The 16,836-nt window shown below is 31.9% G+C and overlaps 1 protein-coding gene across 2 annotated transcripts in view; it reads right to left on the reverse strand.

Annotated features, from left to right (window-relative positions):
• The window catches only part of Galntl6 (polypeptide N-acetylgalactosaminyltransferase like 6), a 1,137,834-nt gene that overhangs the window by 753,421 nt on the left and 367,577 nt on the right, over positions 1 to 16,836 (reverse strand). Inside the window, exons 1-2 of one of the 2 annotated variants that reach the window (XM_074054980.1) lie at positions 9,988 to 10,067; positions 6,922 to 7,030 (exon numbers count right to left, since the gene is read on the reverse strand). Coding sequence is in view for 1 of the 2 variants with exons in the window: in XM_074054979.1 (XP_073911080.1) it covers positions 6,922 to 7,030 (109 nt within the window). In the remaining variant the exon portion in view is untranslated. Of the gene's footprint in view, positions 1 to 6,921; positions 7,031 to 9,987; positions 10,068 to 16,836 lie in introns of those variants that run through there. The other variant, XM_074054979.1, reaches the window with a different exon arrangement.

The following is a 16,836-nucleotide window of genomic DNA, read 5'->3' on the forward strand; positions in this document are numbered from 1 at the left end:
ACAGTACCTAAAGAACAAGTTAATATAAGCCCCAAGTGATTTTGTCTACATTAACTAGATTTGAAGGCATAAGAAAAAGTGCGACAGTTGATTCAAATTCTAGTAATATAGGTGCAGAAATCAGGGTTATCTGATGAAGTAAAAATCTTTTATTGAGCAGAGACTGAAGCCAGATACTTTAATTATACAAATTTAATTAACACAAAATAACTGAGAAAGGTGTTATAATCAAACCACATTTTACTAATGTGAAAAATAAGGCTAATTAATCTCATGTATTCTTGTTCATTGAAATTAGTATTTCTAAACCGAGTGTTAGCATGAGCTTTACAATTTAACAATAAATACTTAAATTGAATTATTTTAAAAATTTTGTCTATATTTTAAAATACAAACTGATTGCAGTTTAAATAATTCCCTGAGATAGTTCTTCATTGTTATTGTCATATTGTAAGATTGAAGGGATTTTTCCTGAGGTAATTCTCACTCAATTTAGTTTCAGCTAAGTTTTATTCTATTTTTAGAGACATAAATGATACATCTCAAAAGAATACTCACAATCTTTTCACTTCCATTTTATATTTTCATGATTATGCAATTACTGTCAAAGGAAATATTTCATTAAAAGTTAACTTTATTTCAATGAATTATAATGAAGGTTATTTTGGAACCATGTTCCAAAATTGACCATCTTCCCCAAATCTCATTTTGACATTTACTGAGAACACATCATAAATATATAAATTATAGTAAACTATTAACTATAAACAATGTTTCATGTTGGCTGTAAGAAAAGAATGCCAGATAATGGTTTTAGGCATCAATAAAAGATGACCAGGAACCATGGTAATTATAGCAAAATTACCATTTTTTACTTTCTGAAAGCAGTCTACTTACAGTCACTTCCAAACAGAGTACATTTGTGTTTCCCACTCTGTTTTGTTGGCAATCTTGTTCAATTATGTAGAATAAAGACATTTAAGAGCAAAATGGGTCCCTGATCAGCACTAAAGTGAGATGTTGTTTAAAGAAACTCAGGAAAGCCTACTGTTAATCATTTAAAGCATGGCAAATTCCTGCTTCTCAAATTGGCTTTTAATTCATACCCTTTTCAATGTTTTGCTACGGAAATTAGCAGCAATTAGTATGAACCTTTAGTAAGTTGGATCATGAGGTTTAAAGGATCATGAGAGGCAATGTTCAGAAGAAAATAGCAACCATGTGGTATCAGATTTTCATAATACTTTCCTAATGTAGGAGTGCCAATATTAAAAATAAAATAAAAAATCAAACAATTCAAATGATTCAAACTAATCTTGTGACTTAGAACTCTTAGGCACATGACCATATTTCATGGAATCATGATTTTTAACTCATTAAACTAAAATATATGTGTGCCAATAGAGACTAAATCATAACTTCTAGAAGAAAATCAAATAGGGCATATGATAATATGGTGGGTGACAGACCTATAGTGGTGCTATATGATTGAGTGACCTCAATGAAGGGGAAAATGGGTTTGTGGAGATACGGATGAATTGATCCTGAACATTAGGATCAAGAACAGCAAGAGATAATTCAGAAACATGTTTAGCATATTTGAGTTGAAAAAGGAGGCCGATTTGGCCTGAACACTGATCAATAGATGAGGTCAGAGCGGATCAGATGGGCCTCAGGGTCATGGAATGAACTTGGTTTTAGTTTTAAATCTGACAACATTTTCAAGACTTTGAGCAAAAGAGTGATGTGCTCTGATTATATATCTTTAGAAGATCCATCGTACTGCTATTTGAAGAGCTATGGTTCAAGGAGATCAGTTGGAAGGCTACTGAAAGAAAGACTAGTAGTTTTGATCACAAGGTCCATGGTGTTGATGATCAGTAAAAACTCCTCCAACTATACCACCGGCTTCCTAAGAGCCACTGCAGCTCATTTTTTGTCTAGCATTTCTTCTAGAGCTTTATGTAGCATTATATATGTAGTGGCATGTAGAAGTATTTCCTGCATGAGTGTATAAAAAATTAAAAATGACAAGATTTAATAAAAATGTCAGATACTCAAACTAGCAAGTATAATTAACTAAGACAAGTGGAAGTACTAGAAAGATAGATGTAGTTTCATAGGATTCCTGAGGCTTATAGTGGAATCTGTGGATTAATTATGATTATATGAGGGTATATCTTATTTCAAACAAATAAGATCAAACAGATGGATTCAAAGTAGCTTTATAAATGTTCAGTGCACTTATATTAAAATTCCCCAAACAGTGATAACCATAGTGAAGATCCTTATGAAATTAAAACAAAAACAAGATTGAACAAGAACAGACTTCAAATTTCAGTATTAAAAATTAGTGTTGTCTAGAAATAAAATCATTTTAATAATGATTTTGAAAGCATATAGTGCACCACACACAGACACAAACACAAACTCATACACATATGCATTATCTGGATATAGTATGCTTTTACCACTTATTAAAAGATATGTGAATTAGGGAACAGCACATATTAATAAAGAAATAGTCATCTAAAATAATTGTAATTTCTTCCTTACTCTCATTATAAATTATTAAATCCATAGACAAGTTGATGCCACATGTCAAGATTCTCTTTATTTCAACAATATATATATATTTGGCTAAATCATATATGGAGAAATGCCTGCCGGATAGTTCTGTAGGTACTATAACAATTAACCCAATATATTTTGAATGATAGTAGATATCAGATTATACTTTGTCTTTCATGTTGTTCTACAAGAATCTGTAGTTTTTGTTTAACTTCTATTAATTGAAGAAGAATCAGTAATTATGCTTATCAATTTCGTGATAAAGTGCAACTGGGAGTGATAGGTAATCTGGTAAATGATAAAAATTTAATGGTAATAAATTCTCAAAGAATGAAATGCAGTGGTATTACACACATAAAATGTGTTACTAGAAAAAATAATAATGTCTAAACTATCTATGAGATAGTAGCAATTCATGTGAAAGGAAAATCAGAAAATTAATTGAAGATATAAACACATGTATATACACATAGTTACATATACATATGTACATCTCTTAGCATTTGCCATAACACTTTAAAATTTGGTTTACCTCTACTAGGAAGCTGAATTGGACACCCTTCATCTGCAGGTAAGTTATAATGGTTTGGTTAACGATACTCTAAAACAGTGAAGTATAGAATGATGAAATGAATTAAAACTCTTGGTTTCTTTGAATATTAGTTAAAATTCTTTTAATAAAATTAGTAACTTATGATTTAGCTTATCTGTAAAGGAACAAATATGCAAGAAAAGAATGCTAGAGATAAAGACTTGAGGTCTTTCCTTCCTTTGTCCATTCCCTATCCTTTTTTAAATATTCAGAAATTTCCATTCCTACAAAAAACAGATCAAACATCAACTTTTTCTTGTTACTTCCCTGTGGTGTGTATCAACATATACTTCCACACACTATGTACTTATTAACTGCTCCCCATATACCACTGCCTTATAAAATACATTTAAAGTATCTATTATCTCACAATTTACCAAATATACAACAAACCCATGAGTTTGCCAGAACAAAACACAAATGTAACATTATCCATGAGAACACTTAAGGCAATTAAAGAAAGTGTATGCTTATTATTGTTTTATGTACTTCCCTATAGACTATTGTGAATTCATTAGTAGATAATTTCTAAATTTTTTTTATTTTAAGACAGTTTTAATCATTCTACCTAAGATTGACATTTCAAGAAATAACTGAAAGAAAATGAAACAGATATGTAACACTGGAACACAGAGAAGTGCAAAGCAGTGAAAGTAATACTTGGAAGGACAATTGGAGTCCTAAATGCTTATTCTACCATGGAAGAAAGGATGAAGTTAAGGAGGTGTGTATTGATTTTTAAAGTTTAAAAAAAGTAATGAAAGAATGTAAAAGAAAAAATGATAAATATGACTTTCAATCAATGATAAAAAATGAATAAATTTAAAAAATGATCTTTTGAAATTATTAATAAAATAGAGAAATTTCTAAAGGAACAGATTAAGAATAATTTAAAATAAGAAAAAATATCTGAGAGAAAAATCAATATAAAGGTATGGATTATTAATATTGCTGTACTCAGGAAGACATTATGAATAAATTTACCTGAATAAATATGAATATTTAAATATAACGGACAAATTGATTCAAAAATTAAGCATAGGAGGAACATACAATTAACTAGTACTGTAACTATTTATCAGTTAGCCCAGTAGCTAGGTAAAATACTCCAGGAAATCAAAATATTCACATAATATCAAATGTTGACAAAGATGTAGAGTAATGAGAATTCAATCCATTATTGATTGAAGTAAAATTGGTATATCAATTTTTATAAAGAGTTTATTGTGGCCAAACAAATTTGAAATGTTCAGTCCTTAGTCATATTAATCTACTGTTAAATATATGTCCAAAGAAAATACGGTATTTACTCCAGAAGCATGCACAAGAATGCTTATAGTAAAATTATACATGACAACTGAAATCTATTTTTAATCTATCCAAACGTTCATGAACAAGACAATTTTATAAAAAATTAAACGATAGTAAAAATGAACCAATTAGAGCTGTACACATTTACATGAATGAATCTTGAAAATCATTTTGAGTGCAAGAAGAAAATCACAAACTATGATTTAATTTAACAGGCAAAATGAAATGGTATTGTTTGAAGGATGAATACACAGATGGTAATAACTACAGAGTAAAGTAAGAAAGTAAACACAAAATTCAATCCTTGGAAAAGACATAGTGGCAAAATGATGCTTTCCTGTGGTGTAGATATGGAATATACAGATGTTTATTTTATTTTGACTACACTACATGTGTTTGTACTTTAAGATGATTATTTAAGATATATTTCATAATATCAAATGATGAAGTCTAATCTATTGCATTTTTACATATCTTCTAGTTAATAAAAAACAGCCTAATATTTACAAGTGTTTTTAATTGAATAGGAAATTTGTTACACTACCAATTTCTTTCTTTCTGTCCTTTTTTTGTCAGTGGTATTGGTTTTTGAACTCATCCTTTTGCTTGCTAAGAAAGCACTTTCTTAGCATGCAAGCTATGCCCCCAGTCCTACCAATTTCTGTTGTAGATCAACATATAAGGATTAAATTATAAAAGGCATGCTTGTCTAAAAGTTGGAAAGAGTGGTATGAAAAAGAAACAAATATAAAGTTTTGGATTTTGTATCAAAACACATTTTCATGAGAAAAGGATAGGCATGACCATTCATGTGATAGTAACAGGTTGCTTAATAATTACAGCTATCAAATAATTAGGCAGTTATTTTAGATGTATTGTCTTGAACCTGTAGGGGAAATCTGGAAAGTATACTATCAGAAGCATAAATTGATTTGCCACTTAGCTCGTGTATCAAAATGTTAAGATTTGAATCTAGGTGTGTCTGTCCCATTTGTCTCTGTCATTATTCCATATTGTCCAAACATTATTTAAAGGCAGAAAATGTAGTATAATGGAACTTGATAAGATCTGGCTCTAAATCTAGCTCTATAAATTATTAACTATTTGACCTGGGATAAAAGTTAATAAATTCTTAGGGCTTCAATTTTTTTTTTGTGCAAATTTGCGATGGTAATACTATAAAAGTTGTCCTGAGGTTTAAATAAAATATGTATGTAAAGTACCAGTAGAAACATTCATTCAATAAATTTTGATCATTATTATTAAAATTGTTGCAGGTTCAGTTGGTAAGATAAAATGAGCATCTCCATGAAGTTTCAACATCTTGCAGTCATAAAAATGACAAGATGATTAGATTGATACAGGGCTGAGAAAGTCTACAAGAGGCAAAAGGTAACAGAATTAAAGAAGCAAAACAGGTAGTAAGGAAATTAGTTTCGTAATTATTCATGGCCTTATGGTCAAGGTGGAAAGACGACGGAATCCAGAAGAGTTTAATGCTCTCTAAATGAAGTATCTTTGAGACAATGTGTTTAATGAAATTGAATTGGTTCTGGGCATTATTCGGCAAAAAAAATAAGAAATGATAGAGAATGATCATTATCAGGTCAACTATTCCTGACATAGAGCAGCCTTGTACAATTGTGTGACTATGTAATGTCTTCATTGCAATTGTCCTGAGGGGGTAAGTTATGAGGAAAGTTGACCGGGAAGACCTTACACTGTGGGTAGTCATAGTTGTGCTGCTGATTTGACCCAGATGTAGTAGGCTCAGTGCTGTTCAAATGCCTTTTCTCTGGCACCCTCACTATGAAAAGACAAAGCTCCTTTTGTAGAATAATAGAATATGGGCTTCCTAGCTTGTGTTATTCTTGTTCATGAATCTTTGTTTGCAACAACCTAATTTTTCACTCTTTCTGGAAGGATTTATTCTTTCCTGTTACTCTCTTCTCTATAGCCCAAGCCTAGAAATCGCCTACATGTGTAATTCCTGTTCGTTTGTCTAAGAATTGCCAACCTCAGGTCCCCAGTTGCTATGATTTATGGACTTGTAGTAGTCCCTTGAAATGCCTGAAAATTGTGGTACCATTTAGTTACTTTGCATTTCCAGTCCAATAAGTGACTCTTGTACAAGATTTATCTCTAGCACATCATGTCTCATTAAAAAAAATTCCAAGATGCTTCCAGAAATGATTGAAAAGGATTTCGGAAATACGAAGCACTACAGATTTCCAAAATTGTAATGACCAGTTTTGCAACTAATATATAGGAAAGGTCATTCAATATTTGTTTTCTCTCTGAAATTTGAGGTCATTTGATTCTGTCCAGTATTGATCTCCAGTATCCCCATGAGTCATACTTCACAATACTAATTTGAGGTCCTGTGAGTGACAGATGATACACTGCAGTAAGTAGAGTAGCACTTCGGCGTATTCTGAGCTTCATACCTGAGCGCAAAGCCTCTTTCTGAATGCTTTCATAGTCATGCCAGTCCTTTCTTCTTAAACCATCTGTCCATGGATAGAACTGCCCATCTCCCAGGCCCAGTGGAAATGTCTGTGGAAAAGGAAAGTATTCAAGCATAAAAAGGAGGTATTTCCTCCGCATGATAGGTAAACACAGCCGGACACGTAACAGGCAATCAAAGAAAATTTAAAAAGTTGATTTCTCTGGGTAGAGTGGAAAGAAGTTATTGCTAGTTGCTAGAAAAATACACATTTAAATACTTTTCCTTAATCTTTAAAGTAAGAGCATCTTTCTCACACAACTCCTAGCACTTCCTATTTTGTTTGCTACAAAGACAGTGATAATTCAGTGTTGCCTACTTTAAGCATAAATGTCTAGCTGTTTTTATTTGCTCCAAGTGAAAATATTGATATGCTATTCATTTTGGTATCAAATTAAATTAATTTTATTTGTGATTTATAAAGTTTCATGCATTTCAATAAAACATATTTGAGTGGCTTTTTAATAATATTAGCGACCATTCATTGAATGCTCACTATGTGCCAGGTACTATGTTAAACACTTTGTGTATAGAAGTTTCTTTAAACTTTGTAATTTTGGGGTTGTAAATCCTCATTTTTCTGTAAATTAAACTGAGATGCAGAGAACTACATTCACTTTAATTAAACCATTCTAACAAAGCCAAGATTTAGACCAACTCTGTTAAGACTGAAATTGTGGCCTTAACAACTGTTTAATGCTGCATTCCATTTATGTTTCTGCTAAAATAAAGCAAATGTTTACACTTATAGCTGAAATTATCACACACTCATCAATTTAATCACACACCTATTTCATGTGTTGCCATAATCCAATTTGTTGTAATATCAACTTAAAAATTATCTATAAACATTGCTGAAGCTACTTTTATATTGTTTTTGTCAATAAGAAGCCTTATTTTGAATAAAATTTATCTTCACAATTTTAGTAGTCAAGGTAGTGTAAATTTTTTCACAACCGTGCACTTTTTTCTTTTTTGTTTTTATTTAGCAATCATTCTGTAGAAAAAAAATTAAAATAGAAAAAAATTAATTTAGTCAGAAGATGAATGATTTCCATGAAGTAATTTTATTCTAAGGCTCTTTTAAAGGCAAATAAAATGTCTTATTTCTTAACTTTAAACAATGCAAAAGTATTTGCCATTAGTCAATCTTTATAGCTTGCAAAATATCCACTTGTTTTAAAGTATAATGATAGAGCATACTTTTCTTTTGAGAAAACAACAAGAAGGTAGTTAAAATCAGGGAAAAGATTTTCTAAATTAGATAACTATAATGTATAAATTTCAGTGATTTTGTTTGTCATTGGAGTGGTGAGTTCAGAAAACACAAGTAGAAACAGAGGAACAAGAATATGGTGATGGTGATGATGAGTTTATATCAATACAAATATATAAAATATAAATGGAAAAATGAGACTTGTTGAAACTATTCAAAGAATGGGGAAGAGGGGATAAGGAAAATAACGGAGGGGGTGGACTCAACTACAATATATTGTAAAACTTTTGTAAATGTCACAGTGTACTCTCAGGATGATAATAATATGGCAATAAAAGAATATAAAAAACAAGTAATGAGGATAAATTTTAAAAGGAAGACAAAATGAAAGAAATTATGCAAAAATAAAAGAAATATACCAAAAATAGAAGAAATATAAAAATGTAATTTGAGAGTTATACAACAAACATTTAAAATGACAGACTATTTTCCTAATTAACATCAATCTTTTAAATAAAAAGTTTTCCAAAGTTAAAAACATATCCAAAATTTACCTTATCAAATAAATCTGAAGAATGCCATCTATATTTTGTCTCAAATGATAAACACTGAACAATAATAAAAATCTACACTGATATGGAGAATGCTAATTTACACACATGATTTTAAGATTAACAACTTTTCATATGAAACATGCATGTGTTCTTGTGTACTCCCAGCAATCTCTAGTGACCTGGTATACCCTATTGTTCTATTTTGATATGTTTAATGTAAAGAATTCTTGGTAACTGATAATATAGATTGTATTGAGGACAAAGTTGATCTTAACTTTATCTAAAAACCAAAAGAAAATGACAATAAGGTATCAATGCAGTAAGACAGCAGACAATTGAGTTAGCATAAACTTTTGTAAAAATCTGAGAACTACTGACAAGTCAGTATGTATTTTCATGTCATTGAATTTTGAAAACACTTAAGAATTGGAAGCATTGGGTATTTCTGAGTGTGAGATTGAAGCTAAATAGAAAAGCATTGGCTGACATTTTTTATCTGAGGCAGTTGGACTCTTCTTGGATTGCTCTCCAGTCCAACAGGTACTTTCTGAAGGTTACCCATTGACTGGAGTAAGAATGAGAATTATGTACTTGGCCACTAGAAACAAGCATTAGGATGCCAAGCTGCACTGAAAATTAGGGTTCTGTGTCAGTCTACATAGCAAACAGAATTAAGGATTCTCTTTTCTCACTAGACTTCCAGAAACCTGCTTTAGACAAAAGATGGATAAATAGAATCAGAAGAAAGAGATACAGTACTGAATCCATACACACACCCAACTACATGTCCAGCAAGTACACAGGAAATCCCCTCATTAGCAAGTCCTTCTCCACATATAGAACTTGGTATCATTAACTTAATTTCCATCACTTTATTCATAAGTATGAGTAGGCAGCCAAGAGTTACTCATCACTTGACAGAATTTGCAAAATAAAATTCAGAGACCCAAGCCAAAAACAACGAACTTGAAGGAAACCAAAGCATATAAAGTACAAAAAACCTTTTGCAAATCAAAACTTAACGTTCTCAAAGAGCTTTATAAAAATTTTCTTCCTAAGAAACAGAAATTTAAAAAGAAAGATTTAGATAATAGGAAAAGTATGCTGAAAAGAGAAAAAAATGTGGTAGCAAATGAAGAATAATTATAAGACAGCTTGAAAAATGAAGATCAAAGGAACTCTATGAAGAAAGAGACAAAACAACAACAAAAAATTCAGGAAAAAGACAAAAACATACAACATGAAGGAAGGTAACAAAATTGGCAGCAAGTCTAGGACTCCTCTGGTCTTCATTGCACAAGGTAGATAAGAGAGGATATCTCTGCATAAACAAAAACAAAACAAAACAGAAATGAAGATCAACTTAATCCTTTTCTATTTTTTAAACATATTGAAAAGAGACTGAAAACTCTTTCAAAGAGATTGAGATTATTTCATATGCTTATGTAAAAAAGTAAGCAAACGAAGCTGGCATGGTGGCACAAACCTGCAATCCCAGCACTAGGGAGGCTGAGGCAGGAGGACTGCAAATTTGAGGCTAATTGGACTACAACATAATAGTGAGACCCTGTCTCAAAAATGTACATGAAACAAAGGGTAACTATAGAACACTATATGATTCAAGTATGAATTATATAACTTAAATATTGGCTAAACTAAAATTAGTGCTATAACATACTGGAGGTTAGGGGAAAATGTGGACTAAGGTAGATAAAGATTGTATATAGCAGGAAAACAGTAGGTAAAACCAAAATGGCAAAAGAAAACAAATCAGTAAACAGTAATATACGTAATATCTACATATGTAGGCATATAACAGAATAAAGATAAAACAGACTTAGTTGCCCCTGGGATCAGATTTTACAAGGAGAGAGGGAGAGGAGCGGGCCAGAGGGATTGTTGGTTAACATTAAAGCTTCATAGGATTATTGTGTTTAAAAAAGTTATTGACAAGTATTACCTTTCATCAAAAATAAATCTCAAAATAAAATTCATAGGCATTCTTAACCCTTATTAGTACTCCAGCAAGGTATATTGACATCATAAGAACATTTTACTAGGAAGAGGAATTAGGTAGAGAAATCAGGTTAAAGCAGACCATCTGACACTATAATAACATCTATCTGAGGTTTTGCTGCACTCTTCTAGTTACATCACTGGTCCTCACAGGCCAGCAGCAGCAGCAGCACCTGGCAAGCTGTGAGAAACAGAATTCTCTCATATAGATTCATGTTATTAAGTAAGAAAATCAGAGTAGAAGAGAAAGACAGAAATATGTGTGGTAACAAATTCGCTAGATTATTTTGAGACTTCCTAGAGGTTGAGACTTCTTATTCATATGAATAGGAGAGTGATCCAATTAGCACATCAAAACAAGAAGTCAAACTCATGAGGAAAGCACCTGGCAAAATCTACTGAAGAATCTTTCTTACATCCAAGCCTGATAACCCATTTCTTACATGTGCTTGTATCTTATTTGCCTGACAGGTGTGTGAGCAAACCTAAATCAATCCCAGTACATTTGTACAGAGCTACCTTGATTCTGAAAGCTTAACCAGCCAGCAAATGACCTATTAGTTTTCTGACCTTTTCTTTAACATGAGCACTCTCCAGTGCAGATCCATTTGTTTCTCTCCTAAGTTATCATATCATATATTCTCTGTATGTTTTCAGAAATAAAGATCTATTATCTATGGCCTTGTAAAGTAAATACAAAGAATATTGTACCTTCATAAGACATCTATTTCAGACCCATCATTAGTTCAGCCATTTGTGAACACCCTTTCAGTTATTCACTTTGTGGAGATTTTATTTAATGTCAGGTCACTTCAAATAATTAAGTAGAAAAAAATATCAGGGACAGGAGACAAAATCCATTAAGTAGCAACTGAAGGTAATGGTTAGGGCTAGAACCCAGAGCTAATTATAAAAATAATACACTTGTGAATGGGTCAAGAAAAAATGTTTCCAATACCCTAGGCAATGTATTTCTCAGAGATAGCAAACTTAAATGCCTTCTGGGGATAGTGATGTAACATATTAATGAAAAATTAGGATGTACTATAGGAACTGATGAACTCTGGGGCTACCTTACTACTATTACTAACTTTTTGAGTTTTTTTGTTCTCAGTTTGAGAACATCTAGTGAATAATAACAATGTGCTCCTGCTCTTTTCAAATACAGAAGTCTTATTTATCACAATTGTAGGTAGGCATGACACTGAAAAGACATGGTTGTGGGTCTCTTTGAAAATTGCCTGTATTCTACCACTTATCTTCGGTTATAAATCAACCAATCAATGCAATTTTATTCTCACAATCTACCACTCCAGTTGTTCCTTAGAAAACAATGAGATACGGTAGAAGAACTCCGGGGTTTCTAAACATAGGCCAGAAATTTACATTTCCTTTAGATCCCGCAATAACATGAATTTAGCCTAATAAAATAAAATAGTACTTACTTTATCCACATAGGTATATCACAAGGTTTTTTGAATAACAAATCTAAGATAGTTTGGGAAAACCATTGGCTTATCATTAAGATAAACAAGTTCCAATTGTTTTCACCGTCTGTGATATTTTTATAGATATTTGAGTTATTTTCCTTTCTCTTAAAAAGTTTTAAAATACTTTAGTTACAGAGAAAAAACATACATATATATATATATATATGTATGCATATATATTTTAAGCAAATCATTAATCATCTGGGCCAAGCTGTATTACAGTAGATCTTAATTAATTGAATATAGTAGTGAGTATGAATCATTTTATTGGCTATTGTTAATTTTCTTTCATATTGCAGAAGTCACTTGGGATATGTGTTAAGAAAATAAGAAAACACAGAAAAATAGTGTAATGGATGGCATGGATGGGGGAAAAGTAGATGACCAAGATCTATCTTATAGAATTATAATTATAACCTATAATTATAACCTGATAAGCACTGAGTGTTAAGTTGGAGGTCAGAAAGCTTACGTTCTATGTGAATATGGTGTTGAGTCACATAATTAAACAGTGGAAAACTAGAATTTGCACCAAATATTTATTGCCTTTATAACTTCTGAATTTATAAAACCAAAACATGGAGATTTTATGATTGTCCCATTATTCAAACTTTATTATATATTTAGAAAAGTGTTAGAAAATAAATTAAGGCCAAAAAATTCAATTACAGGACTTTGGACACTCTGTACTGAGAAATAGAGAGTGATTAAAGGTTCTCAGACTAAAACGAAAGAGAATGAAATGTTGTGCAGAAGTAGTTTTGCTGTTCTTCTAATATCCTTTCCCTTCCTGAGTTGGAATCCAGCTACAGAGCATGTAGAATAACTAGAAAAATCAACAGAGAAGGTTCTATATTTCTGTACACCCACAAAACATATTGATCAGTTAGTTAGTGGCAGACAAAAAATCATTTTTAGTGGAGAGAGCCAACTTGTTCTTTAAATTTTGAATAAATTCTCAGATACATCATTGTTAATATAATTCCAGGATTTGAGCTAGTATGGTTTGCTGAAATCCACCTGCTTGACTTTGTAAACACAGCATTTGTAACGGGATTGAAAACATGTGTGAAGCAGGTAGGGTAACATACTGACGAGTGCAGGTAGTTTTTGCTTTTTGTTTTGTTTTGTTTTAGATCTTAAAATATCTAAATGGCACCTGGAAATCTGGATTGTTTAGTTAAAAAAAATACTGATTTTGAATTTTAGACTAATTCGGGTGTTTATTAAAATAGTGTTTGGAACCATGTCTTTGAAACATATCAAAGCTATTGTTATCAGTCTGAAACCTCTGAACCTGCCTATGTCTTTTCACGCAGCCTGACTCAGAAGTGGATGGCATTGTCTTTTCTCTGGTGTAAACTTGACTGAGCTTACCAAGACTTCAAGCTTATAAATTTATTCTTTGCATTTACATTAGTATCTAAACACCTGAAAACACAGATGATTTTTCATGTAAGGTAACTGGGTAGATCATTACAACTAGTTAAAGACAGACACTGAGGCAGCACAGGTGGGTGAAATTTTTCAAGAGGAAAATGTCAGAAGAGTGAGTTCTGATAAGTGGTATATGAATAGTACTCTGGTTTTATTTTGAGGATAAAAATGACAAATCATCTGAGTGGCTTGGAATTCCCAGATCAGATCATCTCTCCTAATGATATGCTGTTACATGAATCACACAATTGAAATTTTCTCAAAGAGTGATGTTTACAGTTATTACACATATTGTCCTATGGGGTTTGTCTGCAAGAAAAGGCTTCCATCACACTGATGTTATTTTAATAACACCAGTTTATTTTAAATAACTACATTCATGTAATACAAGGAAAACACAATTTGTAAGTTTCTGACATGTCTTTCCTCCTGTTCCAATTGCCTTGAAATTATTTTTTAAAGAATTTTTCCTTCTTTGTTTAGTAGGTAGATTAAAAATTATATTGTTTGCACAGACAAAGTTCAGGTCATCCCCATTTCATGGTTTCTTGGTGCCTTTGTGAAGAATTTCCAAAGACAAAGACACTTTCTGGTTTAGCTAGGTAGCAGAGAAAGAAAAAAAAATTATGCATTGGCATCATTTTTATTATAAATTGTCATCAAAGAAACTTAAGTTTCATTAACATGATAAGAATTATCAGTTAACAGAAGCTTCTATGAGTAAATAAGCCAGAGAGATCAGAAGCAAACTTCTCAAGTGAATAAAGAAGAACATGGTTAAAGGAAACAGGCTGAATGTGCCTAGTAAAATCTTCCTGTGGTGAGGTAGGGTTAAGAACTCAGCAGCAGTTATAATCCAGCTTACATACTTGATTTCCATCTAAGCATAAGACATAGGACAGTTGTGTTACTGACCCTCAAAATTACTATAATTTTTACTTTAATTCATCACGGCAGAAACCTGTTGACTCAGCAGGAAAGCCCTCTACATCTTTGATTGCTATGCAGTGGCAATACCTTGGAAAAATACTGAGTAGATCAGCATCTTACAAATGTGACAGATTTGCTGAGAATTTTTCCCATGTCAAAGTATTCTCTTTGCTATTCCTGAGGGAAAAGAGTTCAAAAAAAAAAAAAAAAAAAAGAAAGAAAAACAAAAGAATAGAGAAGAATTAGCATGGAAATGGACAATAAAACTGTGGAAATTAAAAAGCAATGAAGATCATTTCATTTTTTAAAAAATTTTATTATTCATATGTGCATACAAGGCTTGGGTCATTTCTCCCCCCTACCCCCACTCCCTCCCTTACCACTTATCAAAAGGAAGCATATTGTATTAACCTTTGAGAATCACTAGTCCCCTTCTTGATGGTGAATCCACACACTTGAGGTTTTCTGGGGCATTAATACTGAGTATCCTGACCCTTTGGATTTTTCTTCAGAAGTACATCATATAGTGTACACAAAATAGTATAGTAGCACTATATTAGAATAACAACTGAGGTTATAAGATTAGCTTATACTGAAGAAATGATGAGATGACAGTATGGCCAAGTTATCTATTTCATAATCATTGCAAATTAGCATTTCCACAATAGCTAGCATCATCACCATCATCTGAATCATATGTGTAGAAACAGAGAAAAGATCTGAGCACTGTTTCAGTGAAGTTTTTTTCTACTTTGAGTTTTGCTGGAATCGTAAGTGGCTTTGATAGTGATATTAATTTTTGTCTGTATGAAATTGTCCTAACCAATGAAGATACAATTGGAATATGCAAACTTTGTGTTTGAAAGGCTCAAACAAACATACTTCTGAGTTGCCTATCCTAATAGCTGAGGTGATGTTTTAGATTCATTCAATCTTTAGGAAAATTTAGTAAAAGAGTAAAAAAAAGGTCATTGTAAATCAGCAAAAATTGAAAAGCATTTCTTTATTTGTAGGAGTATCAACAACCTAACATGTTAAATTGATCATTGGTAAGTCAAATATATTGCTTTGTGGTTTAGAGCAGAGTGCCTTTATTTCATGATACCCTTATGTATGTGTGTGTGTGTATGTATATATATATGTAGTGAGATAGTGTCTCACTATGTAGCCAAAGTTTTCCTCAAACTTCCAATCCCCTTGCCTCATCCTCCTGAGTGCTGGAATTATGGTTGTATGCAGTCAGGTTCAGCTTTTCCAGTAGCAACATTTTAAAACTTATGTAATTTTATTCAATCTATCATTCAAATATTAGACAGCTTTGGCACTAGAATTTCATCTAGGCAAAAGACAAGATTGTAGCCTTCAAGGGTGTCTTATTTTAGTAGAAGGGAACATTCATTCATCCAATCAATATCAATTGGGCACCTACTTTGAGCCTGGCATTTTTCTAGATGCTGGCTATTTACCCATGATGAAGCAGAAAAAGTTTCATGCACTTGAAGAACTTACATTCTAGGAGACTGATATTAAAAAAATGAACAGATAGGTAAACTGTACAATGTTACCTTCAATGAGGTATTTCAGTTGTACTTTCTTTAAAGATAGAGGACGGCAGAGATTTTTAAAGTTTAGGGCACAACAAACTTTAAGGTGCCTAAGACCTAGAAGGGAAAATGCTTTGCATAAATTACATTTACTGGTCGAATGAACACTAATACTTCCCCATTTGAGAATTTCAATTTCAAAAAGTACTTTCACAAAGTACCTGTTCTTACATATGTGGGCAAGTATCTTTTTCAGACAGAACAGCCAATGTGGTGAGTATCAAAACAAAATTATTTTTAGTAGCAGTGGCTATCTGGCATAAATATAATTTGTTTACAGTGCTCCAGGGTGGGAAATAATCTCTACTTCCTTAAATACCAAATGATAAAATGTCAAGACTTGACAAGTAGATGAAAAAGCACTTAAAATCTAAATCTTAAAAGGGTCTTGGACCGTGACTTTCACAGCTAATTATTTCAAATACCAGCAAAGATGTTTTCTAAGCTCTTAATTTAGTGTTTCTTGTTCAACAAATTGTAGACATGAAAGACAATATATCATTGTGTTTTCCTGGTATCTACTCTGTACTCTGAAAATAATTTACTTACGGGAAAGCAATTTTGATTATTATAATTATAGTTTATACTAAAAAAAACTAAATTTAAAGC

The sequence above is a fragment of the Castor canadensis genome, chromosome 14 (genome assembly GCF_047511655.1).
Source record: "Castor canadensis chromosome 14, mCasCan1.hap1v2, whole genome shotgun sequence".
NCBI lineage: Eukaryota > Metazoa > Chordata > Mammalia > Rodentia > Castoridae > Castor > Castor canadensis.